Below are 23,870 nucleotides of genomic sequence, written 5' to 3'. Positions count from 1 at the left end.
AATTTGTTCAGTTTTTAACTGAAGCATTTTTTTAGGATAAGGGACGTGCGCACGAAAAATTGTTTATATAAAACCATTTTTACGGGGGGGGGCGCAGCATACAGGGTGTCCCAAACGAAGTGCGTTCCATGGCCATTATCGAAGCGGTAAGAGAAACGAGGTGGCTCAAATTTGAGAGAAAGATGCGCATCTTTGTGCCCGGTCAGGAAATATTCTAAAATTCAAAATATGTGAAGGGGTTGTCAAGATGTGAGGAAAAACTGAAAACTGTGATTTTCGAAAATCATGAATTATGAGAACGCCGCCTGAGTGAGTTCTACGGAATTTGGCAGTTCTGTATTATTGCCGAACAGCCAATCGAATGGCGTTTTCAGAGTTTCACGGGGCCTTATAGATTTTGGGAAATTATATCCAACTTCGTCATTTCTTACGGCCGTTACATTGGATTTTGGTGGCATCGAATGGACAAGCGGAAAAGCGTTTTATCCATGCGACACGAAGGTGCCCTTGGACCTATTAACGTTGAAAAAATAAGCAAAAACAACATTTCACCTTAGTAGACTTAAAAACAAGTGAGGTGTTTTATACTATTCAAAGAGCACTAATGTATTATGTATTCTGTTTAATGACGCAATGAAAGCTTAATGTGTTTTTTAATATGTACACAATTATAATTCCATAAATTTCACCATAATCAACAGAGGAACACAATGAAGGAACCGGTACCTTTACTCACTGTGAGGAGGAATCACTAATCCTATTAACGATAAAAAATGTTCGAATATTTCTCCGGTGTGGTTAACCCAAACTCTATAGCGCTTAAGGAGAGACGTACAAGCACTTTTTACCATATCCGGAGGTATTTCTTCAATGGTTCGCACGACTGCAGCCTCCGACTCTGTTATTGTATCGTAGTAGGTAACCTTATCTTTTACATAAGCCCAAAGGAAAAAATCGAGGGGTGTCAGGTCTGGGGAGCGTGCTGGCCCGCTGACAGGTCCTCAATTTCCAATCCAATTATTTTCGTATATGTCATTTAGATGTTGTGTAAGAATTCACGTGTCGTATGGCGGTGCCCCATCTTGCCGAAACCACATGTTGGCTACAGTAGCCGGTGGGAAATCTTCCAATCGTTTATGCGATATTCTGCTGCAGGGACTCTAAACATCTTTCCCCAGTAAGTGTTACGTCGAGAGTTGCAAATATCAGTTATCCATTAGGAATTCCAAGGCACACATTAAAGCTCTATTATTCTTGGTGGCTCAATTCCCTGCTCGTTCGGGGATTTTCGTCATCCTAACATACGTTGTTCTTCTTAATAAATTATCCACAATTTGTGAAACGCGTTTCGTCAGGCCGTAAAACTGAGAGAAAATCGACGTTCTGCTTTAGATTTTCTCAAAAGCGAATTGCGAAAAAGGAAATCTTCCCCCAGTGTCACCATCCCTAAGACAATTTTTTTGGGATCTTTCGTAATTTTGGCCAAGGGGAAATTACAAAATTATGGAGACGGTCATATTTTGTCAATCGCGGAATCTCTGAAGGTTGGTGTTGGTAATCAGCCAACACAGACAAAAAACACCCATGTACGTGGTACCTTAGGCACAAGAGGTTTGCACGTGGGCATGTACTTTCACTTCCGTTCTATAAACGAACAAACACTGCCTCCATAAAGAACGTATTTAGTGCACTCACCCGCAAATCAATGTTTCATTAATACAGGGATCCATTGGGATATATTGGCTAATGGTGCTAATGCCTCTCATTTGTATAGCAACGACCATTCCACAAGCTAAATAATTAAACCACATTTTAATGGCACTTTAGTTTGTTGGACATCGAGCAACAACAATCGGCCAGAATGGCAGTAAAATTCGAAAATCACACCACTGATGCCCATTTCGAACCTCTTAAAACGTCGCCGTCAATGGAAATAAAAGAGAGGAAAAGAAAACAAAAACAGGAGGGCTTTTAAAAGCTGAAGAGAGCTTTTGAGGCTGCAACACGTGCATTTCTCATAATGGGCACAAACACATCGAGAAACCACATGTTTGCTGCCAGAGAGCACTTGAGGGTGAATATGCTACAGGATGATGATAGTGGTGGTACGATTGCTTTCTTTTGGGGAAACGCTTGGATGAGGGGGCACCGCAGGTGGAGCTATTTGCGTATTAAGCGTGTAAACCAGACGCAAAATGAGAAGCAATTTTAATGGCTTCATTTAGTACGGCCAGAGAGATTGTGATGGGAGTTTCTTGAAGGTTGAGTTGAGTCTAACATGAAAGACGGCCAGTCGAGGATAAATACAAAGATATGGAACGGAGATGTATGTATCAGAGATTGTCACGGTTGGCCCTTTGGCATTCCTTCAGGCAACTAAAAATTCCAATGTAAACATTTAAGTTTCTTTAGTTGTTCGAAGAGAACACTTCTTATCGACGACTGAAAATTTCCCGTAAGCACTTTTAAATGTGGTTTGTGCTGCAGACCTGTGCAACAGAGATTTCGCCCCACTGTGCTCTTCGTTATAACTTTTCAGCTTCTTTTGAAATGATTGTGAATGGCCTTCACAGTTTTTTTTTTTTTTTTTTTTTTCTGGAAACGTAGCGCAACCGGGCGTACACAAAGCCGTTTATACAAAGGATGCAATTAAAGTTGCTCAGTGAACGAAAGGCAATATGCACATATTTTGAGGTGACTCAATTTTCGAATGAAATGCGAGAACGCCACAGTGTATTTTCGATTCACCATTGTGTCAACAATTTCCCTGAGTACTGTTAGCTAAACTCCTTACATACAGTTGTTTTATGCCGTTCCGACAAAGTATTCCCTCAGTAAAGCATGTGTCGCATGCGATTATTTCTCCCATTAATCCAATCGACAATTCCAACAATCTTATTAGCGCAAAAACTAGTTTTCCAGCCGAAGCTTAAGCCTATTATGGGCGATTAATTTAACACTTAACTACCTATGGATATGTAATTCACTTTTTCCGTCAGGTTTTATGGACATTTCAGCGTTCATTAATAATTGATTAATCGGCCAACTTCTTAAGGACGTGGTCCGACAAGGATTTAAACATTTAAAAACTAACTTACACGTCGAAGCTGGATTAAACATCACGTTCGACTGGCACTCTGAATTGCTCTTAAATCGACAGAAATTTAATAGCAGAATGAAACTTTATATCTTGGTGTGATACAGGGGGATTAACAGCCTCGTAAAGTTTACGATTTTTATCAGTGTAGTTTTGTAGTTCTTTGATGATGTTTAAGAGAATGAGAGCGATTGGGAAAAAAATTATTTATTTGGTCGTTGGCTTGTGCTTATCGACGATCAGCGTCCAGCGGTCTAGCAGTCGCATTGTGTTGCTTCTGGTATCTTATTACATGCACCACGTATCAATGTCGAATTACATATTTGAAATGACAGCGAAGCACACATACTTACGGGTATTCGCTACCATTAGAGTTCGAAGAAAATTCACTGATATTACCTCCATGTCAGCAGTTGTTAGACAGGGAAGGACTCTCAGAGTCTTTTATGTTGAAAATCTATGCCTTGACGATTTAATTAATTAATCACGAGACGAATGTGTCGATTCTCCGATAAACGTAATAGATTTTCCCAATAAATCAATGCAACTTGTATTTTTAGCCCGTCCAGTGCGTCAATTACTGATAGCGCTTCACACATGGGCCGATCCCCGTCTATAACTTCCGTTTCCTGGGTCAAAGTCATAAATTAATCCATTGTTTATATTTTAGGGTTCGTCTTCTTCGATCCATTGATTGTCTTAAACGCCCACATCTCAGGTTTTGTCCCTACCTGGACTTGAAACAGGTTGTCCTTTTTTTTTGAGGACGCGTAGGATCTGAGATAAAAGCCCCGCTGATGGGGCCTTCGTTTTATCATTCTAGTAGCGCATGTAACTGCTGACGCATTGTCTATATAAATTGAAGATGGGGCAAAGATATTTCACTTAATTTTAGCATCTTTATTACATCCGCTCCACGTTTGCTCTTTTAATCAAGTTATGATTACCTAAGTTTTCCGCCCACAGACACACTTCGGCTTCCCTCCATTTTACCAAATTAACTTTCTTTTATAAGCAAAAACAAAGGATCGTTGAGAAATTGCGAAAGGGAAAACTTACATTTTCATATCCTGTTCCTGACTGGAAAACAGGTAATAAAGGGGATGTTTTATCGAGTTCTGAGGCTTCTTATTAAGGGTCCAATCCTGCTCGAAAATTTGAAGGAGAAATGGGATATCCGTAATAAGAAGTTTTTCGAGCTTCTTGGGGATTCAGAAGTTAGTTTCTCGAGTACCTTCTCCTTGCATGCTTTTAAGCATGCGTTTTCGTAATAAGCACAAACGCGTGGATTTTACTTTTAATAAACATTAAATTTCACGAGTTTCTTACCACATGTACTCGTTCTAATGGAACTAGAGTTACCGAATAAATTTTAAAAAATCCACTCGTGGAGGAGCATCGTACTATTGAAATCTGTTTCGAGTGTATATCTGGTTGCCCACGTTCTCCCACTACTGCCAAGAAAACGAGGATACGACCAAAAGTTAAACGACCTTTCCGGTTTCGTTAAATTAAGTTTCGTGAGACTGCAAAGTGCCATTGCGATTTGATTTATCTTCGGAAATGTCTCAATAAATAATTCAGTAACGATCGCAGAGTTTCTTTAAAATTCACCTTTTAAATACCCCCCGAACAATACCTATTGAACGCCCCACGTAGCGCTGGGACAATCGTTATGTATACACGTCAACAGAAGCTGAAACGTCAAGCGCAGTGGGAGGAAATCTATCGTGCAAAGCCAAATTAAGTGTTTTTTTTAATAATTACATAAAATTTTCAGATTTGATCAAATGAGTTCCTGCTTCATGCACGTGAGTCCATTATACGCTTCGGCCTGTGGCTTTTAACGATTAAGCTATTGTGACTTGGTTGGTTGAGCGAATGTGCGACGAGCAAGGGTCGAATTTTTTCCATTTTGCCTTCGTTTTCCATCAAGGGAGGGCGGTTGGAAAGCGAAATTCGTGGAGATTTATGTTACAGCAAACGAGTGCGTTTTTGATTTCGCGCTTTTCCTCAAGTTTTTCGATGTTTTAAGTAAAATCAAAATCAGTTGCCGTTTCCGCGGCACAAAACTTCCGCCCCCGGGCGGCCCCAGGGCTCTTTTAAGATCGTTAAAACTAGGAATCTTCCATAAATTAATTGTTGCTTCTCTAGTTAAACGTAAACCAATTTATCTAAATAAATTACGCGTAGCAAAGCTGAACTCGAGGGATTAAAATAACAGGCACTTCACCTAATTAAGTGTTCCTTTTTCACTTGGAGCAATTTGTTAAATGGTCCTTCTCGCTTACGGGCGTTAAAGAACTTGAATTAGCTCTACTTTAACTTATTGGGTCATATCACTCTTACGTTTACTCTGTTGTTAACTTGGAATAATAGGGTCGTGTGTGCATGGCTTTATTGGCCGTAAAATATGTAGTAAATCTGAGGCTCTGTTAACGGCAACGTGCGGTAATTTTATCATCCATAAATATCCGAAAGTCAAAACACTCGGTTCTTGTAGGTGCAATTAAATTCTTTAGGTTGTTAATGCTCGGATTGCATTAGCATAATGTTCTTACGGCCTCGCTCACGCATCTGCGATGGCTCCTCACGAGATAAAATTAGAAGTTTACCATGAAATTGCTCCTCAAATCACTCAGCCGTAAAGCTTAACACTCCATTAGGGAAGTCACCCTTCAGCGAATGCGTGCGAAGGGCTGTACGCCCAATTTTCAGGCTCTGGCAGGTAAAACCTGGAAGTAAAACAGTTTCGACTTCCCTCCCCCAGGCAAAATTGGCATGGCCAATTGGTTTTTTTATTGTTTCCTCTTCGGATATTGCCAGGAGCATCGGGGGAAATATGATTTTGCAAATTGGATTCCGGTTGGAATCGTATTAGTTTTGAAACTGGGGGAGTGGATGTGTTGATTGAATTGAAGCAACAGTTTTTTCGCCGTAAAAAAAAAAAACAAAAAAACAACCAAACGTCTTCAGCGCGGGCGTGCGGAGGGTCATTCAAGTGCCGCTTTTTTGACGAAAAAGGGCGGGCTCGGCAAAGTAGTTTTTTCCCCACATTAAATGAGCGGATCTAGGCCGTGATAAATGCTCGGTGCGTTAAAATATGAAAACGTCGATATATTCCAAACAAGTTTTGTACAAAAAGCTTTTCGAAGTTTCAAATCGGTTACGCGTTTGCCCAATTACGTTGTTAAAATATCTCGATACGTATACGTTGCTAGGTACCTAATGCGTTCATTTTTTTCCCTCCTGTAGCTTTAAAACGATTAGACATTTCAAGAAACTTTTATACAAAACTTGTTTGGAATGTATCGATCTTCACATTAAAAAAAAAAAAAAAAAAAAATCTCTTCTAAAAAAAAAAAAAAATAAAGAACACAGTGCCGGCGACGCTTTCCATATTTTAATGTGTTTTAGCTTGCTGCCTCTGATTTAACACGATTAAAAAGTTGCTTTGTTGACCCCATGTGTGTCCAGAAAAAAATGGGTGGGGCGTTGAGTTCGAAAGATCATATGCGCCCTCGAGTGTGTACATTTTGGATGAAGCTAGCTGGACTAACATTTCGGCACTAATTCTGCTTCGTGTATGTTTAACGGTCTGTAATTGTCATGGAGCAAATGGTTTCACGATAGGTTCAGAGGTCAAATGGTATTTCCCAGCTACGCAACCTGGATTTTTAGGGTTGGAAAAGCTTGTGTTTTCAAATACCTTTTGTGCCGGTTTCGAGAAATTCTCATTTGACTCCTTAAGGAAGGTGGCCACGTGTCCTTCTTGACCGTTTACCAAACGATTGAACGGCATTGTTGGTTTTCCCAATTATTATTATTATTTTGTTAAATTAGCATGACCAATTGGTTTTTTACTATTTCCCCCTCGGATATTACCGCAAGCGTCTCGTTGCAATTGCACATTGAAATAATCATCAAACGTGAGAAAGTCGACTTCCACGGAAAGGTTCGAAGGTACGGGGATAGTCCCAGAAGTACCCGACCTAACGCTTAAAGGAAAAAAAATGGAAAACATCACGTTATGTATTTCTCGGCACAGTCTCATTTGAAATTGATGCGCTTTATCAGCGATGTTCCATAGGTTCTATACCCGGTTTACAATAAGAAACTTCGAATGTTTCAAAATAGGCACCAGCCTCGCACTCGACCTCTTCGTTATTAGCAGGTCTCTGTCCATCGACCCATTTTTTCCAGTTCGGAAATAGAAAATAATCTGACGGGACTAAATCTGGCGATTACGGTGGATGAGGAAAAGTTCGAATTCGAGCAGATTGATTTTGGCCGTCGCGACAGAAGTGTGCACTGATGCGTTGTCTCGATGAAACAAGACTTTTTTTCGCCAAATGCGATCGTTTTTTCCATTTTCGTTCAGAGGCCGTAATAAATTTGCGCAATATTCTCCGTTTGTTGTTTTGCCTTTAGGCAGATAGCCAATAAAAATGATTCCACGTGCATCCCAAAAAACTAGGGCCATCGCCTTTCTTGCAAATGGAACGGTTTTCACCTTATTCGGAACCGATTCTCCCCTCTGAGTTTTGACTGCTCTTTCGTTTCAGGTGTGTAATGATGGACCAACGTTTCATCCATGGTTATATGAATCGACGCAAAAACACGGCTTTATCGCTGCGAAACTTTGCCCAACACTCCCTTGAATCATCCTTACTGGTTTCGTCCATCTTACGCACAACTTTCCCATATTTAATTGTTTAATTAAAGTGCAATGTATCGTATATTTTTCGTCTTAAATTTGGCTCAGGGTTCACCCATTCAATTTTTTACCATCTATTCAGAAACACTCCGTGTAATAAAAAATATATTAGTTTTCGATTAATATCTCTACCTCTTACTTCAATTATTCGAATATAGGGTGTTCCATTTAAATTAAATAAGTTAACTCGCGTCAAAGTAAATTACTGTTTCAACTTATTTTATAGACACTCTGCATAAAATATCAAAATTTTCATGCCTGAAATTCGCTGACACCGACTGAATTCATGAAGTATGTTTCATGGCTGAGGTTTGGCGTGAATTTTCCGTTTACTCCAGTTTATACCTCCTTTAAAGCAAACTTCAAATTCGCCTACATTTTTACAAAATCCCGATACAAAATCCTTAACGTTTAGGGTGGGTAAACATCACTTAAACTTACATTTATTTTTCTCAAGGAGTCCAAAAAGGTTCTAATATATTGGGCGTTCCATTAAAAAATACAACTTTAATATTTTTCACTTATTTACAACCTTCGTGGTAAAAGGTACGTGATTCCAGAATGCACCTCTAATCGAGTTCTCTACGACGCAAAAACAATTCAAAATATTAAATACTTTAGCCGCAATATTTCGTATAGTATAACGTGAATAACCCTGCGCATGTCAGGCCCGGTACTTTTAGGATTGCCCTCGTACGCACTGTGATAAACAGCAACTGCCTTCGGCAGCGTTACGGAGATACGGAGTGTTCAGATTTTACGCAGTGCTCCCAAAAGCTCTCAAAAATAATTTCTTGAGAATTTAGACTTCTGTTACGACATTTTTCTTATTTGGTCTCGAGACCTCGATCGGGGTTTTCCAGTCTTTGTCCTCTAAGTCGGGTATTCAAAGTCGCTGTAATTGTTTCTTTCATTTGGAAAGAAAGGGAAAAAATTTCACGTCATTTTTAGTTATTTTTCACGATCTTACTTACGAGAGAAGTTTTCCTTATTTTCTTTTAACGGTCTGTATACGCTAATAGAACATGTTATAATACTGAGTGGACGGTAAGCGATAACTGTCTCAATATTTACAATTTATGAAAATTCGAATCCGTATCACTTTAACCTACTAAAAATGTATGATTTCTTCTTTGATATTGTAACACCTGCTTCTTTACAAAAAATTGCAGATTTTCTATCATATTTCCCATGTAAGCACCTGCAAGCTTTTGGGGCCATGGAGGGAATAGGGCTACTGCGTGGGGCAAAATTGAACGAGAAACGATTAAAAAATAAAGTGCTTTTTAGAAAAAATTCCGGACAAGTTGGCGTTGGATTTATTGGACACCGAGCCCGTATGTCTTTGATATGTTCTGCGTTACCTCGAACATGGAGAAACAAACCCGACTTCAATTTTGATTTAAATCTTTACCAGCAATCAAGGGAAAACGAAACATGAATAAATCTAATTAATATTTATTTACTTACCCCATTTGCAGCAAATGCTAAAAGGACAGGGTTGGATTTCAAAGGCCCTTTCTTCGTTTACGTTCATTCCGAAAATACGGCTCAATCATAAAGGCCTTTTGTTTGAATGTAAATATCATTTTTAGCACTCAGGAAACTTTAACTACACCAACACACACGTTCGTGGAGACTTGAAAAAGACGGGTTTTAATAAAATCCCACAAAATAATAACGGTAAACCGAACCGTATTTAAGTGAAGTTTAAGTTCGTTTGTTTATGTTGGAAGTTACGTCGAACATATCAAAGACATACGGGCTCGGTGTCAAATAATTCCAAAGCCAACTTTGCTGTAATTTCTTTTTAAGCGCGCGGCATAAAACAATTGACGAACAGTAAACATGTTTATTCTGTTTTACCCCACTCGGGTGCCCCCATTCAGTCCACGGTTCCGAAAGCTTGCACACACGTATTTTGAGAATAAATCTAAAAAATCCGCAATTTTTTAACGTAATAGAATATCGAAGAAGTGATTTTTTCAAGGAAAAAACAATAAATTTTTGCGTGGGTTAAAGTGATATACGTCACCGAAAAGTCAAATTCGCATTGATTTTTCACTTTTGTGCCCATAGAAGATCTAATTCAAATTTAATCGTGATGGGTAGCGATTTCGAACGTTCCAGTGACGAAATTATCAGGGGTTTGTTCCATTTCTTCCCTTGTTAGCACTGTGAAATTTTTAATGGCAAATCGACACTTACACGCCACGTTACGTGTCCATCCGTATAGTGAAGTGTGATGATTATGGCACACGTGTTTGCAATCGGTTGGTGATTTATTATTCTAGGTGCATGTGTGCCCCGCCAATGAAACCCTTTCCCTTTATAGTTTATTAATGATTCTGGCATGTACCTCACCGCAACCTCCCGGGAAAATAACCGAGCCCTACGAAATCGGTTTTCCTTCTTTACCTTGATTGTTAAATTTTTGTTTCAGGTGTGCTAGAAGACATTCAAACAGACTTAGGCGTACACAATGACTTAGCAGGACTTCTACAAACCGCCTTTATTTTTACTTACATGTTGTGTGGTCCCGTTTTCGGTTATTTTGGAGACCGATATAGCCGACGGTACTTAATGGCATTTGGAGTCGCCTTATGGAGTCTCACGACGTTAGGTGGTTCCTTTATGAATGTACGTTCACTATATTCGTGTTGATGGAACTCGTGAAATTTCCCAATTACAGAATTACTGGTGGTTCCTGCTCTTTCGAGCCCTGGTGGGCATTGGGGAGGCCAGCTACTCGACCATAGCTCCGACGATCATCAGTGATCTGTTTGTGGGCGACATCCGGTCCAAGATGTTGGCGATGTTTTATTTCGCCATACCAGTTGGAAGGTATGTTTCTAATTATCGAATGGCGGACAAACGGCCGCTGGAATAGAACAAATATACACTAAACCATCATGAAAGGTTTCCTCCATTATTTGTCCCGCGAGAGATAAATAAAAATCGGCCTTAAATCACGCGTGTTCGGGGGCCTAACATACTTAGCAAGTTCCTGTTTTTATATTTCTTGTAAATAACCGAAACCTGTCTCCGGTTTACGTTCGGAATTAAACCTGAATCCTTTTGGTCATTCTATACTCGTCTCTTTAAAGAATTGTGTTGGAACAAGTTCTCTTCAAAGACTGATGGTAGTGCCGAACATCAGATTGAATTTGCGAATAAGTTACACGCCACCCCTGCGCTGTTCCTTCGCCCCACGCTTCTTTGGAACATTGAGAAATAGAGATATCAAGTATGAGTTTGGTAAACGCTTTCCATCCGAGAGCAGACGAAAGACTTTGCGAGGATAACCGCATGAAAGTTAAATGCGTGCATTAGTAAAATAATCCATTCTTAACTTTCTCAGTGGTCTTGGATACATAGTGGGGTCCGAATTCGCCAAACTGCTAGGTTCCTGGCACTGGGCCCTTCGTGTGACCCCAGCGTTGGGGTTAGTGGCAGTCTTGGCGATTCTCGGGTTTCTAGAAGAACCCGAACGAGGCGCTAGTGAGGGCAGCGGACATATGGAGGCCACTTCGTGGTGGGAGGATATCAAGGAAATCGTTAGATGGTAAGTTGGAGATTTGTAACGTTTTACGAAATTTTTCGGTGCAAATTTGTGTTTTCCATGCTTCCATTAAGTTACACTTTATTTAAAGGCCAATAAATATTGATTGGCGAATAATACGTTCCAAGAATAATCAACATCCAGTTTTTAAATACTGTGCAAATCCCAGTAAAATTTAATTTTATAGTAAATAAAATTTGCTCTTAATTCAATTACTACATTTGTTGGTGAACGTTTTTTTCCAGTAAAAGCTACATGTTATCGACAGCCGGATTCACGTGCGTGGCTTTTGTAGCTGGTGCTCTGGCATGGTGGGGTCCACAGTTTATCGAAAAGGGTGTAGTTCTGCAGGGGTACCCTGACCTAGTTGGCGGGTAAGTGTTTCAAATGTTATTTTAAGGAATTAGGTCTTAATTCAGAGATTACACATGCTCAGGAACAATTTCTTTTTTGACTTTATAGTAACTTGCTGTAAATTCCTTAGATTTTTTCCCTCTTTTCTTCAGCATCTCTTTCCGATTTGGAATCGTCGCCATGACATCCGGCCTCATTGGCGTCCCCACGGGTTCCTGGCTAGCTCAGAAATTGAGACACCGCTACAAGAGGATCGACGCCTACATATGCGGCATGGGCCTCATCTCATCCTGTCCCTTCGTCTTCGCCGCCATGTATTTTGCCAGATACTCGACCAACATTTGTTTCGTCATGGTGTTCTTTGGGGAGTTCTTTTTGAACCTCACATGGTCTATTGTCGCTGATATTTTATTGGTACGATGTGTTATAAATAGTAAAATGTCCCATTAATTCGAAATATCCTTTTACAGTATGTAATTACTCCTGTAAGACGATCCACAGCTGAAGGATTCCAACTGCTGTTGTCGCATGCTTTAGGAGACGCGGGCAGTCCCTATTTAATCGGAATTGTAGGTGCTAGGGAATGTTTATTATTGCAGAATTATACAATGTTTTACAGCTTTCCGATGCTTTCCTGTTGATGCTTAACGGTCACTCGAACGTGACAACAGAACCCTCAAACCCAGCCTTGACGTCCACGACAATGACACCGGACGACAGTGACTTAAACGCTTTCAAGGCCCTCCAATACGCTCTTTTCACCACGTGTTTCGTAGAAGTAATAGGAGGGCTCTTCTTCCTTATAAATGCCTTCTATATCGTCGAAGATAGGGAAAGGGTGGAGAGGGCAGTACATGGTGAGTAAAACAATCCTATGTAGGGTAGAATTTTGCCGATTATTGGTTTGTAATTGATTCGAGAGAGGTTTTCTCTTACAGCTTCGTTCTCGGTCGTAGGCACAAGTCGCATAAGGGAAAATCAGTATTTGTTTCGTGGATTACGAAAATATTCGTATCGCTCCACGGAAAAGAACGATTATTAAGTTATTTAGCTGGCCGAAACGCCAACTTTCCCAAAATAAATGTTTTGAGATTGTAGTTGGTCCTATTTAGTCGTTTGATTTTTTTTGTTTCTATTTCTCAGCTGAAAATACACTGCCGCACCAAACCGAATCGAGTCACCCCTTGGCGCCGGAACAAAATAATCAAAATTTGTAACACGTATGTCTTACAAACTATTATCACCAGTGTGTGGGTTATAAATTACAATACGACACAATGTGTAATCATTTGAGGAGTGTAAATTGTTTTGTTTTTGACACTGCTTCCGTAGAAATTGATATTTCATAACAATTTTCCATCGTTAACTTTGAGAGGATTTCCCAGAAATCTATTTCAAGTATTTTTAATACTTTACGATTTTAAAATACTTTCCCACATACAGGGCGTATCAATGAAATTACAAAGTGGCTTAATTCATTCTATTCAAAATTTACTTTCAAACTGAATATGTTATGTGTCGTGGCTATAAAAATGTGCATATTTTAAAAACATTTAAAGACCTACAGGGCCGCATATTTCATAACCATATCATGTAACACATTCAGTTCGAGGGTAATTTTAAATGGAATTCATTAAGTTACTTTGTAGTTACGTTGGCTCACTCTGTACAGTATATCTCACGACACTGAGGATAAGAAGGAGTGTATGTTTCCGCCCATACGCTGATGTGGCCATGTCAAGCTCGGCAATGTTGCCGGCCTACTATATTAAAAAAAAAATTGTACATATGATTTTCGGTATCAAACCTGCAATGTAATGACCGGCTCGGTTACTGTTCTGCTCAACAAAAGGACCAATTTCGGCTTTAAATTTAGTTTTGGTTTTTGTTTTAAATTCCAATGATCAAATTTATATTGGTTTTTTATTTATTTTCTTATTTAATTTTGAAAAGAAGCATAATTTAAAACAATTTTGATAGCAAACTTTAAAAAACAATCAAGCGACCTGGTCGTTTAAAAGCAAGCCGGCAACATTGCAGATCTTCGCCTGACAATAACAGTGTATGTGTAGAAACACACACTCTTTCGCATCACTTGTGTCCTGATATGTACTGTATAAAATGCAAGATGTTGCGATGATGCCACTTCCTCCAATGTCACCGCAATGGATTAGTGCCTGATTTGCCGAAGTGTTGTCTCTGGGCTTCACATGCCGTGCCGTTCACATGTTATTACGGTTGGACTATACGATGGATTAAAAAGGGTCTATTGTCGCATTGGCATAGTGTGTTGTTGTAGATCCACTTCCGTTGTTTGATGTTTAGCAATAAACCTCCTTAAAGCCAATTATTGTAACTATATATTTCCATTTTTTGTCCCTCTACGAAAGCAGCAATTTACGTCCTCAAATAACCATTAAATCTACTCAAAACACGAAGCACAATAATCTACCATAAACATAAACTAATTAAGACCGGTGGATAATGTGGTGATGGCATTTGGACTGGTGTTTGTTTCTGGGTGCCCGTTAAAGTAAAAAATGTCTGTTTTTCAATAACTGTCTTTAATCTAATCTGTCCGCGTCTACAATAACTTCCTTCATTTTTATCCGTTTTGTTCGATTTAATGTTTCCTCCTTATTTTCTTCCAGGCAACTCCGAATCTCTGTTAATAAACGAAGACCGGCAACCTTCGTAATACCTCCAGCAACATAGTCTTAGAGTCGATGTTAAATTTGCCACGCGAAACTTCGCTGTGTATATTGTGTGTCGTGTTTCAAAGAAAGATATTCTGCATTGGAGACCAGTAGAGGATTTTACTGACTGATGTTGAAGAGCAGTGTGCAAGGGTTGTTGAAAATAGAGAAAAACGGCCTCGGTCTATTTTGTCCTGCATCCCCGAAAGACGTTTGGAGTTGTAGTGTATATAATAGGCCTACATGAAACCCCAATGTGTTCAAAGAGGCTATCTATGAATTTTTTCCGCGCCCCACACATGAATGTCGCCTATTGCTAAATGTGTCGGGTATAACTTCGTGTGTAAAATGCAGTTACTCAAAAAAATTAGATATAAAACACAATGTGATCGTATTTTTACCAACAACGTGATATATCTATTCTTGGCAGAGAGGTATCGAATAGTCGCATTCTTAGCTTGAGTGTATTTATTATTTATTGCGTATTTATGTATAACAGGGCAAAACCCTTATCAATTTTAGTATTCGTAAGATATATTTGTGCGTTATATCGGTATTTTAGTTTATAGCATTAATTACTGAATTTTCAGTACACTCCATTTTTACGAGCGGTCCCTTTTTATTAATACCTATTGAGAATATAATTACATTAAAAAGCGTCGTTTATAAATATTTACTTAATAAGAGCAATCCACTTTAGTTCATAAACTTAACTTATTCGACTGAAGATATTGAAGAAATCACGTAACACGCACTGCCATTTGTATATACGCATCGCAAAACATTAGTTTCACAATTTTGATAGTCCCAGGCTTACAGATAATCCGGTGAGGGTTTTTAATGTATTTTTTGTTATATAAGACTATTCAGAAGATATGAATGACTGGATAAAATAAAGGGAGAGAAAGGGTTAGATAAGCATTACCAGAAATATTAGAGATTTCTTATGTATAGTTGGAAGCCCTTTATTTTATCTAAGCATTACCAGTAATCTTGAATAAATCTGGTCAAACTGTACTTACAAAGTACATTGAAAACAGCATTTTTGTACCAGCTGTAGTAATTTTCATAGTCCAACAGATATTTTATAATGCTGCAAGAGTACCTATGTTCGACATTAAGCTGGTAAAATGTGGCCGTTAAAGAACAAGTAGGTACGTTTTATTTTCATTCAATTTAATAGTGTATATAACTTATTTATTATTAATTACAAGTATATAGTTTCTATTACCCGTCTTAATGTTATTAAGAGGTGTAGTAGAAACTTTAAACAGAAAAAACCGTTAGACAAAGGACGAACCACAAATTTTGGAGTAAAAAAATGTAAATCCAAGAAAATAACTATTTCCGAACGTTTTGGTGAATGTGACCAATATCAGTTGTGAGATCAAACAAAAAAATTTGCAGGCGTTATTACTACGTAAAATAATTATTTATTTAACGAGTGCGGTAAAGATACTTTCGTGCGCGTTTCGTAAAAACTGCCTCGCATTCCCGGAAAATATTTTTACTGAAAAAAAAAAAAGAATTGAGAATAGCTGTCGCTCCTTTATGTGCGCAATTAAACAGAAAAATTGCACTCATTATTTTCCAGAACCTACAAGAAACGTCCCGGCTTGCTAGTTGTCGAACGTGTGTGTCTCAGTTATTTATGAAACTGCGTGTAACGAAATATTTCATGTTAAACTTTGGTACTTGATACTTCCGGGGTTGTTGCGCCAATGATTCCAGGTCAGATTTTACCTTGAAACTCGGTTTATTTTCAAAAATCAGATCAACAAACAAAGGTTTAAGTCAAACCCTTGTTAAGGTGATTTAGGAAAGGTCCTATTATACCTATTTGGCATTCACACCGATGAAGTTAACGCGATTTGTCCTTGAAACCCTATTTACCGATCGATTTGCCTTATAATTCTTGACAATGATCGGTAATTATTTCTCGTTCCCCATGTGTTAATCGTGTATCTAGATACACAGTGGTTCTAATATCCAACATACAGAAGTCCCAAAAAATAATAAAAATTGCGTGCATACTTATTCTTTGTTAACCCTTCCACTGCGGCAGACGTTTAACCCTGTAAATCACCGATGGTACAGATAAGCGCGAGTTACACTTTAACAATGAGCTGAGATCAAATCGTACCTTACTAGTGTGGCGCATTGACCGCGAAAATTGCACATTTGGAGGCTGCATCGATCAATTACAGCTGCCTGTCTGAACAGTTTTTTTAATTTTCGCATTCTTTACTCTTTACAGTTAAATAATGTCGATATTGGTGGCATAAATCCGTTTATATTTGCAACAACGTGTCTCAAAATCTACTAAAATATCAGAGAGAGTAAAAAAGATAACTTAACGAAGAACTGCAGCGGCAGGTATATAAGAAATAGTTCTGTTGCGTGTGGTTACGGGAGACGCACGTTTGCGTACGGATCCGTTTTGCACACAGTGAGAGGGTTAACGGCTCCACATTCACCAGAATATCTCTTGCGGTAAACTAATTTATAAAAGACTGATTTTACCCCATAAATGTGTAATATAACTCATACAGCGCGTATGAAATACCGTCTATAATTTTACTTGTTTAGAGTACGATTTGTTTAGATCTTTGTTTATGTAAATTATCTTATTTGTATGAAATTTAATAAAACTTGGCTAATAAATGGTTGTGGTTTTTACTTTCAATACATGCCGGCAGACGCAACAATGCACACCTCGTAAACCACCGACAGTTCTGCACATCAAAATGAGGACCAACTGTAGTGACAAGCACACGAATAAATATCTTGAATGTTGCCCTTACGTACAACGCTGAGGGCCTGTACTTTATGTTTGCAGCAAAACTTTAAATTTACCCGCGAACAGACATCAAATAGTACCAGAGCATATTGTGAAGACCAAAATTGCCTCAACGCTCTTTCTAATCTCACTATTTTTCACTACGGTAAACAATGTACTTACCGCCAAAATGAGCATATGCAAACATTATTTATTTCCAATGTGCTAATATGTAATAATATTAATACAAACGTATAAAAATATAGAAATAACTAACGAACACACTGCTCTCACCTATTGCTTAATTTAAATTAACTCGTGGACAAAAATAACGCACCACTAAGTTATGATACTCTTTGTAGTGATGCGTGAGCGGTAAATCTTGTCCAGGAGTTTTTTCGAGGACCGTTAAAAATTAACATTCTATAACTATTACCCTGTCCATTTATGAGACAAAAATCATTACCTAGAGAGAAAGAGAGAGAGAGAGAGCAGTTTAAACAGCCGCGTAGAGCACTTACAACATGTAATTAAAATAGATATGAACATTAACCGTGAATATCATGTGATGAACAAATTAAAAATATGCAGAGTGTTTGCTAAACATACGATGCCAAGTTACTGTTTTCGTAGGAATTTTAAATACATTAGGGTTGATCTTGAAGGTGAAGCGGTACGACCGCGGAACTGTTTTGTTTTGGATATTTAGCTGAACGTAGAGCAATTGAAAATACATGTTTTCCGTCCATGAATATTTTTGTCGTATTTCATTTAATTTCGAAGTCAAAATTAAAATCTAAGCTCTTGCACGTGGCCGAACAAATTTAACACAATTCAAAACATTAAAATTTATGGAATTAACACTTTGAAATAATTGTGGACAAATGTTCATGGGAATTTATGTATTTTCTTATTTTGGTCAAATAATATCCAGTTACATTAGCGCCGTATATTTAGGAAACACCCCATAAAATAACATTAACAGACAGAGTGTCCCACATTCGATGGCACCTTAATCATTCTGAATATTCGGCCATTTACTCTATATGTATATATATATATATTTTTTTTTTTTCACCAAACTTCGCATTAATAAAACCGATTCTAGATAGGTATTTTCAGTCGTAGATAGGACCCAATTGACAACATATCGGTATTCTAAGTATTCGAAAATTATATAGGGTGTGCCACTTAAAATAATAATATTGCTGCTATTTTTCATTATTAGCAGCTTTTTCGCCATCATAGAAAATTTTAGATCGTTACGTGAATGCAATTAACTCGATTCACCAAATTGTCAGGACGACTCCACGTGTCCGGCTTTCCATAAACATCTAAGGGCCCATAAACTGTCAGACACCCTGTAGAACTATTTCAACATTTGAGGATTAAAACCTAGGTCTTTGGCAAATTAAGTATAGAAATTTGTCAAAGAAAATAATCGGATAATCCCAATGTTAAAATATTATGAGGTGGGGGTTTTTAAAACAAAACCAACGCCAATTTTGGCACATTGATCAACAAAACCACATTGTGTAACACAACCCTAGCAGCACCTACAGGTTGTTTTTTTAACGTGAACCATGGGGATGTTAATGCAATGCATTTCGCCGTATTTTGTTAAATGAGCCATAGCCAAAACCGTCTAAGAGAACATCATTTACGAACAAGGTCCAGGGATCATTTTTCAGCTGCCATGACCTATCAAGTCCCTTCAAGTGATTTCAATAAAACTTCTACTGAGAACGTGATACAAACTTCAATGCTGTTCGATCCTGAGATATTCAAGAAGAAACATATATTCTCTTTCGGTTAATATCTATATATTCATTGACCATTCGTATCAGAGCCTCATAAGAAATGTCAACAAAAAATAATGATTATACCTGTTAGGTGATTATGCCTCTGGTTGACGTTAAAAAAACACCCTGTGCAGTTAAGTGAGGATATTGCGTTCAATTCATTAGGAACTAAATATAATAACTTCGAAAATCATTACTAACATCACAAAACATAAATTCTGAAAATTTGGGTTATTGCACTCATTTAATACTTTCATTCGGATGAGCACATATTAGGGGACCCAAGAACGCAATAATACAGGGTGCCCCGAAATTAAGTTGCGTAATTTTAACATCATATTCTACGATCAAAAATAAACGCCGCTTGGCTTACGAAGTTACTTCTTTACGAAAATAAACGATGTCAAAAGGCTGATCAGAATAATTTGTAAATTTGTATTGAAGTCCTGGGACGCACGAGTCTGCTTCGTAAATTTCTGTCGAATCATTTACGAGTTTACCAACAGTTGAAACGACCTTGCCATGCCACTGCTCACAGTGTGGCAAGCCAGCTTTAGCAATCCATCTTCTCAGAGGCAAATTAAAATTTGCTTGAAAACCAGATGAGCATCAGACTGATTTGTAAACCGACAAAATATTTACGAGTTTACAGATTTTGAGTGTTCCGAACATGATCATATTTGAAACTACCGTGCCGCGTCACTGTTTCGTGATAAATTAGTTCCGAGCATCTGGCATTTGCACGAAAAGTTACGTTGTGATTGCTGGAAATTCAGAGGCGAACCAGGTCGATTTGAAAACTTCTGTTGACCATTTTAGGAATCTACCAGATTTAAACTGACCACAACTATAAACTATGCACGTGTAACACATTAGTTTCGGGAATCTGTCTTCCTCAGTAAAAATTGAAATCTGATTACTTAAACACCAAACAAATATCAAGCTCATTTCTAAGCTGACGAAACGATAGTGATACGTCACAATTTCTACGAGGAAAATCCGAATTTGATTGTTTGGAATGAAAATGCGTACCGGAGCGTAGGTTTTAAGAATTAATTAGCGAATCACAAAAATCTCAGTTTTCAGAACTTGGTTAATGTCGAAACGGCTTTCACACGCCACGGTTTATAGTGTAATATGTGTTAATTTAAAAAGTCGATATTCTCCAAGGAAAGTTGCAATTCGGATGCTTGAAAACCAGGACTATTTCGGTCAGAGACTATTAAAATGATGCTAAAATAGTTTCGCAATATTTCGGGACACGCAATTACGTAAGTATACATATTATATTTGTATTGTCATATTTTGCTTCTTTAAAAATCCCCGCCCTTCATAGGCATTAAACTGACCTTTAAAGTCAAAATCAGTACAATACTATTCAATCTCGGCGAGATTCCGCCTCCAAAAATACAGGCACAAAAATAAATGGAAACAAACAAACTCATTTACCTAATTACAGCAAATGGTGGAACTGCAAGAATAATTCTCAGTAGTGATGTTGCTCAATGTCTCGCTCAACGTAGACTCGTCAGAAGAACTATCCGTAAATTTAAACCTCTTCGGTGAAGGAGGTTCCATCGCCATAATTGGTAATCCTTCTTCCTTAAGCAGCCGTCTGACCCTTAGCTTCATACCATGATCCTACAATTACAGATACATAGATTTTGTGCCTAAAATTTATTAAAATAAAATTCACTACATGTTTGATCCAGTCGTGCCTGAAAACATGGTTGATGCGGATTCGTTCTGCAGGTCTAAGCTGTAACATTCTCCTCACCAAATCTTTTACGAAGATTTTGTCTCGATCGGACCAAATACCGTCAGTGAGGTTGTACTTGCCACTTAAAATTTGTCTGGCAATAGTTTGATTGTCAAACCCACTGGAACAAATATTAGTTGCAGTTGAAAGATATCAATTATTTTTGAACTCACTTAAAAGGAACTTCTTGAGAGGTCATGAAATACAAAATAACTCCCAAACTCCATACGTCAACCATATCCCCATATTCTCCACTATCCCTTAAAGATGCACTGATGACTTCCGGGGCGACATAGCGCATTGTGCCGCACATAGTAGTAGCTACACTTTGTTCAGTGATCTTACTTAGACCGAAATCCGTAATTTTTAACAGAGTTTCTTCTCTTCGGTCCCTTAATAATATATTTTCAGGCTAAAATCAATTCGATCTTAAATAATCATAGTTATGTTTAAACTTCTTTGACGTCACCTTTAAGTCTCTATGAATGATGTTTTGTGAATGCAGGTACTGTGTGGCAGCAATCATTTGATAAAAGTAGAATTTGACTACGTCTTCCCTCATTGGGGCGTCACGGATTCGTTGGGTCAACTCTCCACCCTCCATATATTCAAGAATTAAATATACAGATCGCTCGATGTTTATGTAGTCATACATGGCTATCACACAAGGCTAAACACATTTTAAAGGTTACTACAGTTTTTTTATTATTTTTTGCATATTTACGTGTTGAAGCCTGCTCAAAATCTCAATTTCGTTTCTAACTTTTGTTGGATGATTAAGTTTATTAACAAGCTCAGAAGCTGATTCTGTTAAGACTATTTTCTTTACTGCATACTTTCTAAATGTGTCCTGAAATGTTTTTAATACAGAAACTTTTGGCTGCTAAAAACCCATTTTTATTACCCTATCTTTTACCAGTCTAACTTCCCCACAAGAGCCTCTACCCAGTTGAGTTATACTGGCAAATCGATTTGCCAATTCTACAGGCAAAAACTCATCGGCCTCCTGCACATTATGGCTTAAGTAGATGTAAATGTTGTATGATGAATTAGAAACTGCGATGTGGTCTTTGTTTTTTAATATTTTTCTAATATAATTTTTAGAAGAATAAAGCTACATGAATGTTGTGGTAAATTAAATAAACACACTTACTTGTTGTGATATCCCAATTTCTTTCCATTTACATAAGTACCATTCTTGCTGCAATCAGTGATAAAAACCAATTGGTCTTCGTCAGATTTTTGAATTTCAAAATGGATTTTTGAAATGCCATTGATAACTTTATCATAAGGACAATTTTTGTTGTTGACAAGAACACTACAGGACTCTCCACGTCCGAAACTAAATTTTTGGATCAGATCTGTAAAAGCAGAACGATCTAGAGATCAACTGATGATGCTAATAATGTTTTTTTTTTAATTGGAAATAAGGTTCACTTTAATATGAAGTGAAATGGCCTCAATCTAAGGAAGACTGACAATCATAAAATCTGAGAAAAATAGCTATTCGTTACTTTGGATATTATAAAATACTACAAAATTCTTTCAAGTTGTAAGATTCTGTTTTTTTCTGCAGGTTGTCAGGTAATGCATTAAATCATTCTGGACCAAACGAATAGACCTTTTACTGTCAAAGCCAGCTCATATGTGAGATAATGAACATCCAATGACCTTGTTTTCACACGTGTCCAATGATTTAGAGCTGTGCTAGAACATAGACCCCTAATAGAATTGAAAACAAAACTTTTGTAGTAAAAATGCAACAATAAGACGTGCTTTGCTTTTATTAGATAGTGTGTGTCATGCATTTCTTTGTTAGCTAAGGTTAGGTGGCAAAAAGAGGCACGTACCCACGTTCTTTAAAAAGTTCTTGCATGTAACTAGTCTGCCCCATGGTAAACTAGGAGATACACTTGAATTATCCTGAGAGTATCGCATATCCTTGGGGGTCAGAGTAGAAGGAAGGTTTTCTTCATCTGATACAGCCCCTTCAGGTGCCATTTTCATTCAAACCTAGTGAAATTGAATGAACAAACACCTCCTACTTAAGGATAAGTATTCCAACTTGTTTTGTGGACAAAAACAGAACTTTACAGAGACATAAAACAAAAAATTGCACACAATATTATATTGACGACTGATCACATTGCGCGTTGCAAATATTTGCGGTCGTTGCCGCCAAATACCACAAGGACACTAAAAAAACCATGTATACTTTAAGATAAGGGCAACAACAACAATCAATCGACTCACGTGCAAAATACAGGATAAATAGTAAAAACCTTCATTTAAAACGCTTTTTCTAAAGAAAAAAAACGTTATTTCCCGTCACAGACCAGGCCACCATCTGTCAAAATTGTCAGTTAATTGGCGGTATTGGTCCATATTCAAGGTTACATAGCGATTGCTGCGGAGCCGCTAACGGACCGTTTATGAATTGATGAAAGGTGAATTACGACTTTATGTTTAAACGATTGAAGGTAACTGTGCGAGCCTCTACCCACGTAATGAGGCCGTGAGTTGTCAGAGCGTTGAATTCGTATTTCTGCAATCGTCCGAAGCCAGAGCTATAAAAAATTCATAAGGGGGTGCAGGGGAACGTCGATAACAATGAAACAATAAGTTATGTAGGTCTTGGACTCAATCGTGCACAATTTTTAGGATTCAGTACTATTACTGATGCATGTTCAGAACATAGTAGATGCTATTGCTGAGTAATTGAAGTTAATAACGTTTAAAAGTTGAGCAATCGACGCTTCACATTCAGTAAAAACAACAAATTATTCTTCAACACGTAACATTATTTATAGAATGTTTTTACTAAATCATATATATGTTGTGGTAACCTGCCTGCGACCTATTGATAAAACATTTTCGATTTTGTAATATTTCATCGCGGGAGGTTATCTTCACTTCACCATCCACTAATCTCCATAGCAACGTCACATTTGTTTTTCACTCGTTTTTGTTTATAAATCAAAATGTTTCTTGTTCAAAACATTCTAAAAAAACGTCTTATCTTTGTCACTCTCATACGATGAGACAAAAACAAATATGATTCGGGATCAAACCAAATACACACTCTCCTCTTATTGGCCAATGTC

General features: G+C 37.8%; 2 protein-coding genes across 6 annotated transcripts in view; one reads left to right on the top strand and one right to left on the bottom strand.

Annotated features, from left to right (window-relative positions):
- Positions 1-17,092, top strand: part of spin (Protein spinster) — a 36,884-nt gene extending 19,792 nt beyond the window's left edge. The window contains exons 2-10 of one of the 3 annotated variants that reach the window (XM_066295664.1): positions 10,258-10,454; positions 10,507-10,658; positions 11,176-11,379; positions 11,622-11,750; positions 11,883-12,144; positions 12,201-12,299; positions 12,350-12,587; positions 12,874-12,950; positions 14,382-17,092. In XM_066295664.1, the coding sequence (XP_066151761.1) occupies positions 10,258-10,454; positions 10,507-10,658; positions 11,176-11,379; positions 11,622-11,750; positions 11,883-12,144; positions 12,201-12,299; positions 12,350-12,587; positions 12,874-12,947 (1,355 nt within the window). In that variant the 3' untranslated portion in view covers positions 12,948-12,950; positions 14,382-17,092. The other 2 variants (XM_066295665.1, XM_066295663.1) reach the window with 2 other exon arrangements.
- LOC136346482 (ovarian-specific serine/threonine-protein kinase Lok-like) lies at positions 10,577-23,869 on the bottom strand. Of its 3 annotated transcripts, none has more exons than XM_066295667.1 (9): positions 22,617-23,869; positions 21,920-22,145; positions 21,671-21,854; positions 21,491-21,616; positions 21,236-21,436; positions 20,940-21,178; positions 20,707-20,887; positions 20,457-20,648; positions 10,577-10,695 (listed from the first exon to the last, which is right to left on the bottom strand). In XM_066295667.1, the coding sequence occupies exons 1-8, from the start codon at positions 22,771-22,773 to the stop codon at positions 20,457-20,459; spliced, it is 1,506 nt and encodes a 501-aa protein (XP_066151764.1). In that variant the 5' UTR covers positions 22,774-23,869; the 3' UTR covers positions 10,577-10,695. The 3 variants fall into 3 exon arrangements, with proteins under 3 accessions (XP_066151764.1, XP_066151763.1, XP_066151765.1); XM_066295666.1 differs by lacking the exon at positions 10,577-10,695 and having other exon boundaries at positions 20,167-20,648; positions 22,617-22,962; positions 23,020-23,869; XM_066295668.1 differs by lacking the exon at positions 10,577-10,695 and having other exon boundaries at positions 20,167-20,648; positions 21,920-22,127.
- Between the last annotated feature and the right edge of the window lies 1 nt (position 23,870).

This window comes from Euwallacea fornicatus, chromosome 23 (genome assembly GCF_040115645.1).
Source record: "Euwallacea fornicatus isolate EFF26 chromosome 23, ASM4011564v1, whole genome shotgun sequence".
NCBI lineage: Eukaryota > Metazoa > Arthropoda > Insecta > Coleoptera > Curculionidae > Euwallacea > Euwallacea fornicatus.
This window is presented reverse-complemented; position numbering and strand designations above follow the sequence as displayed.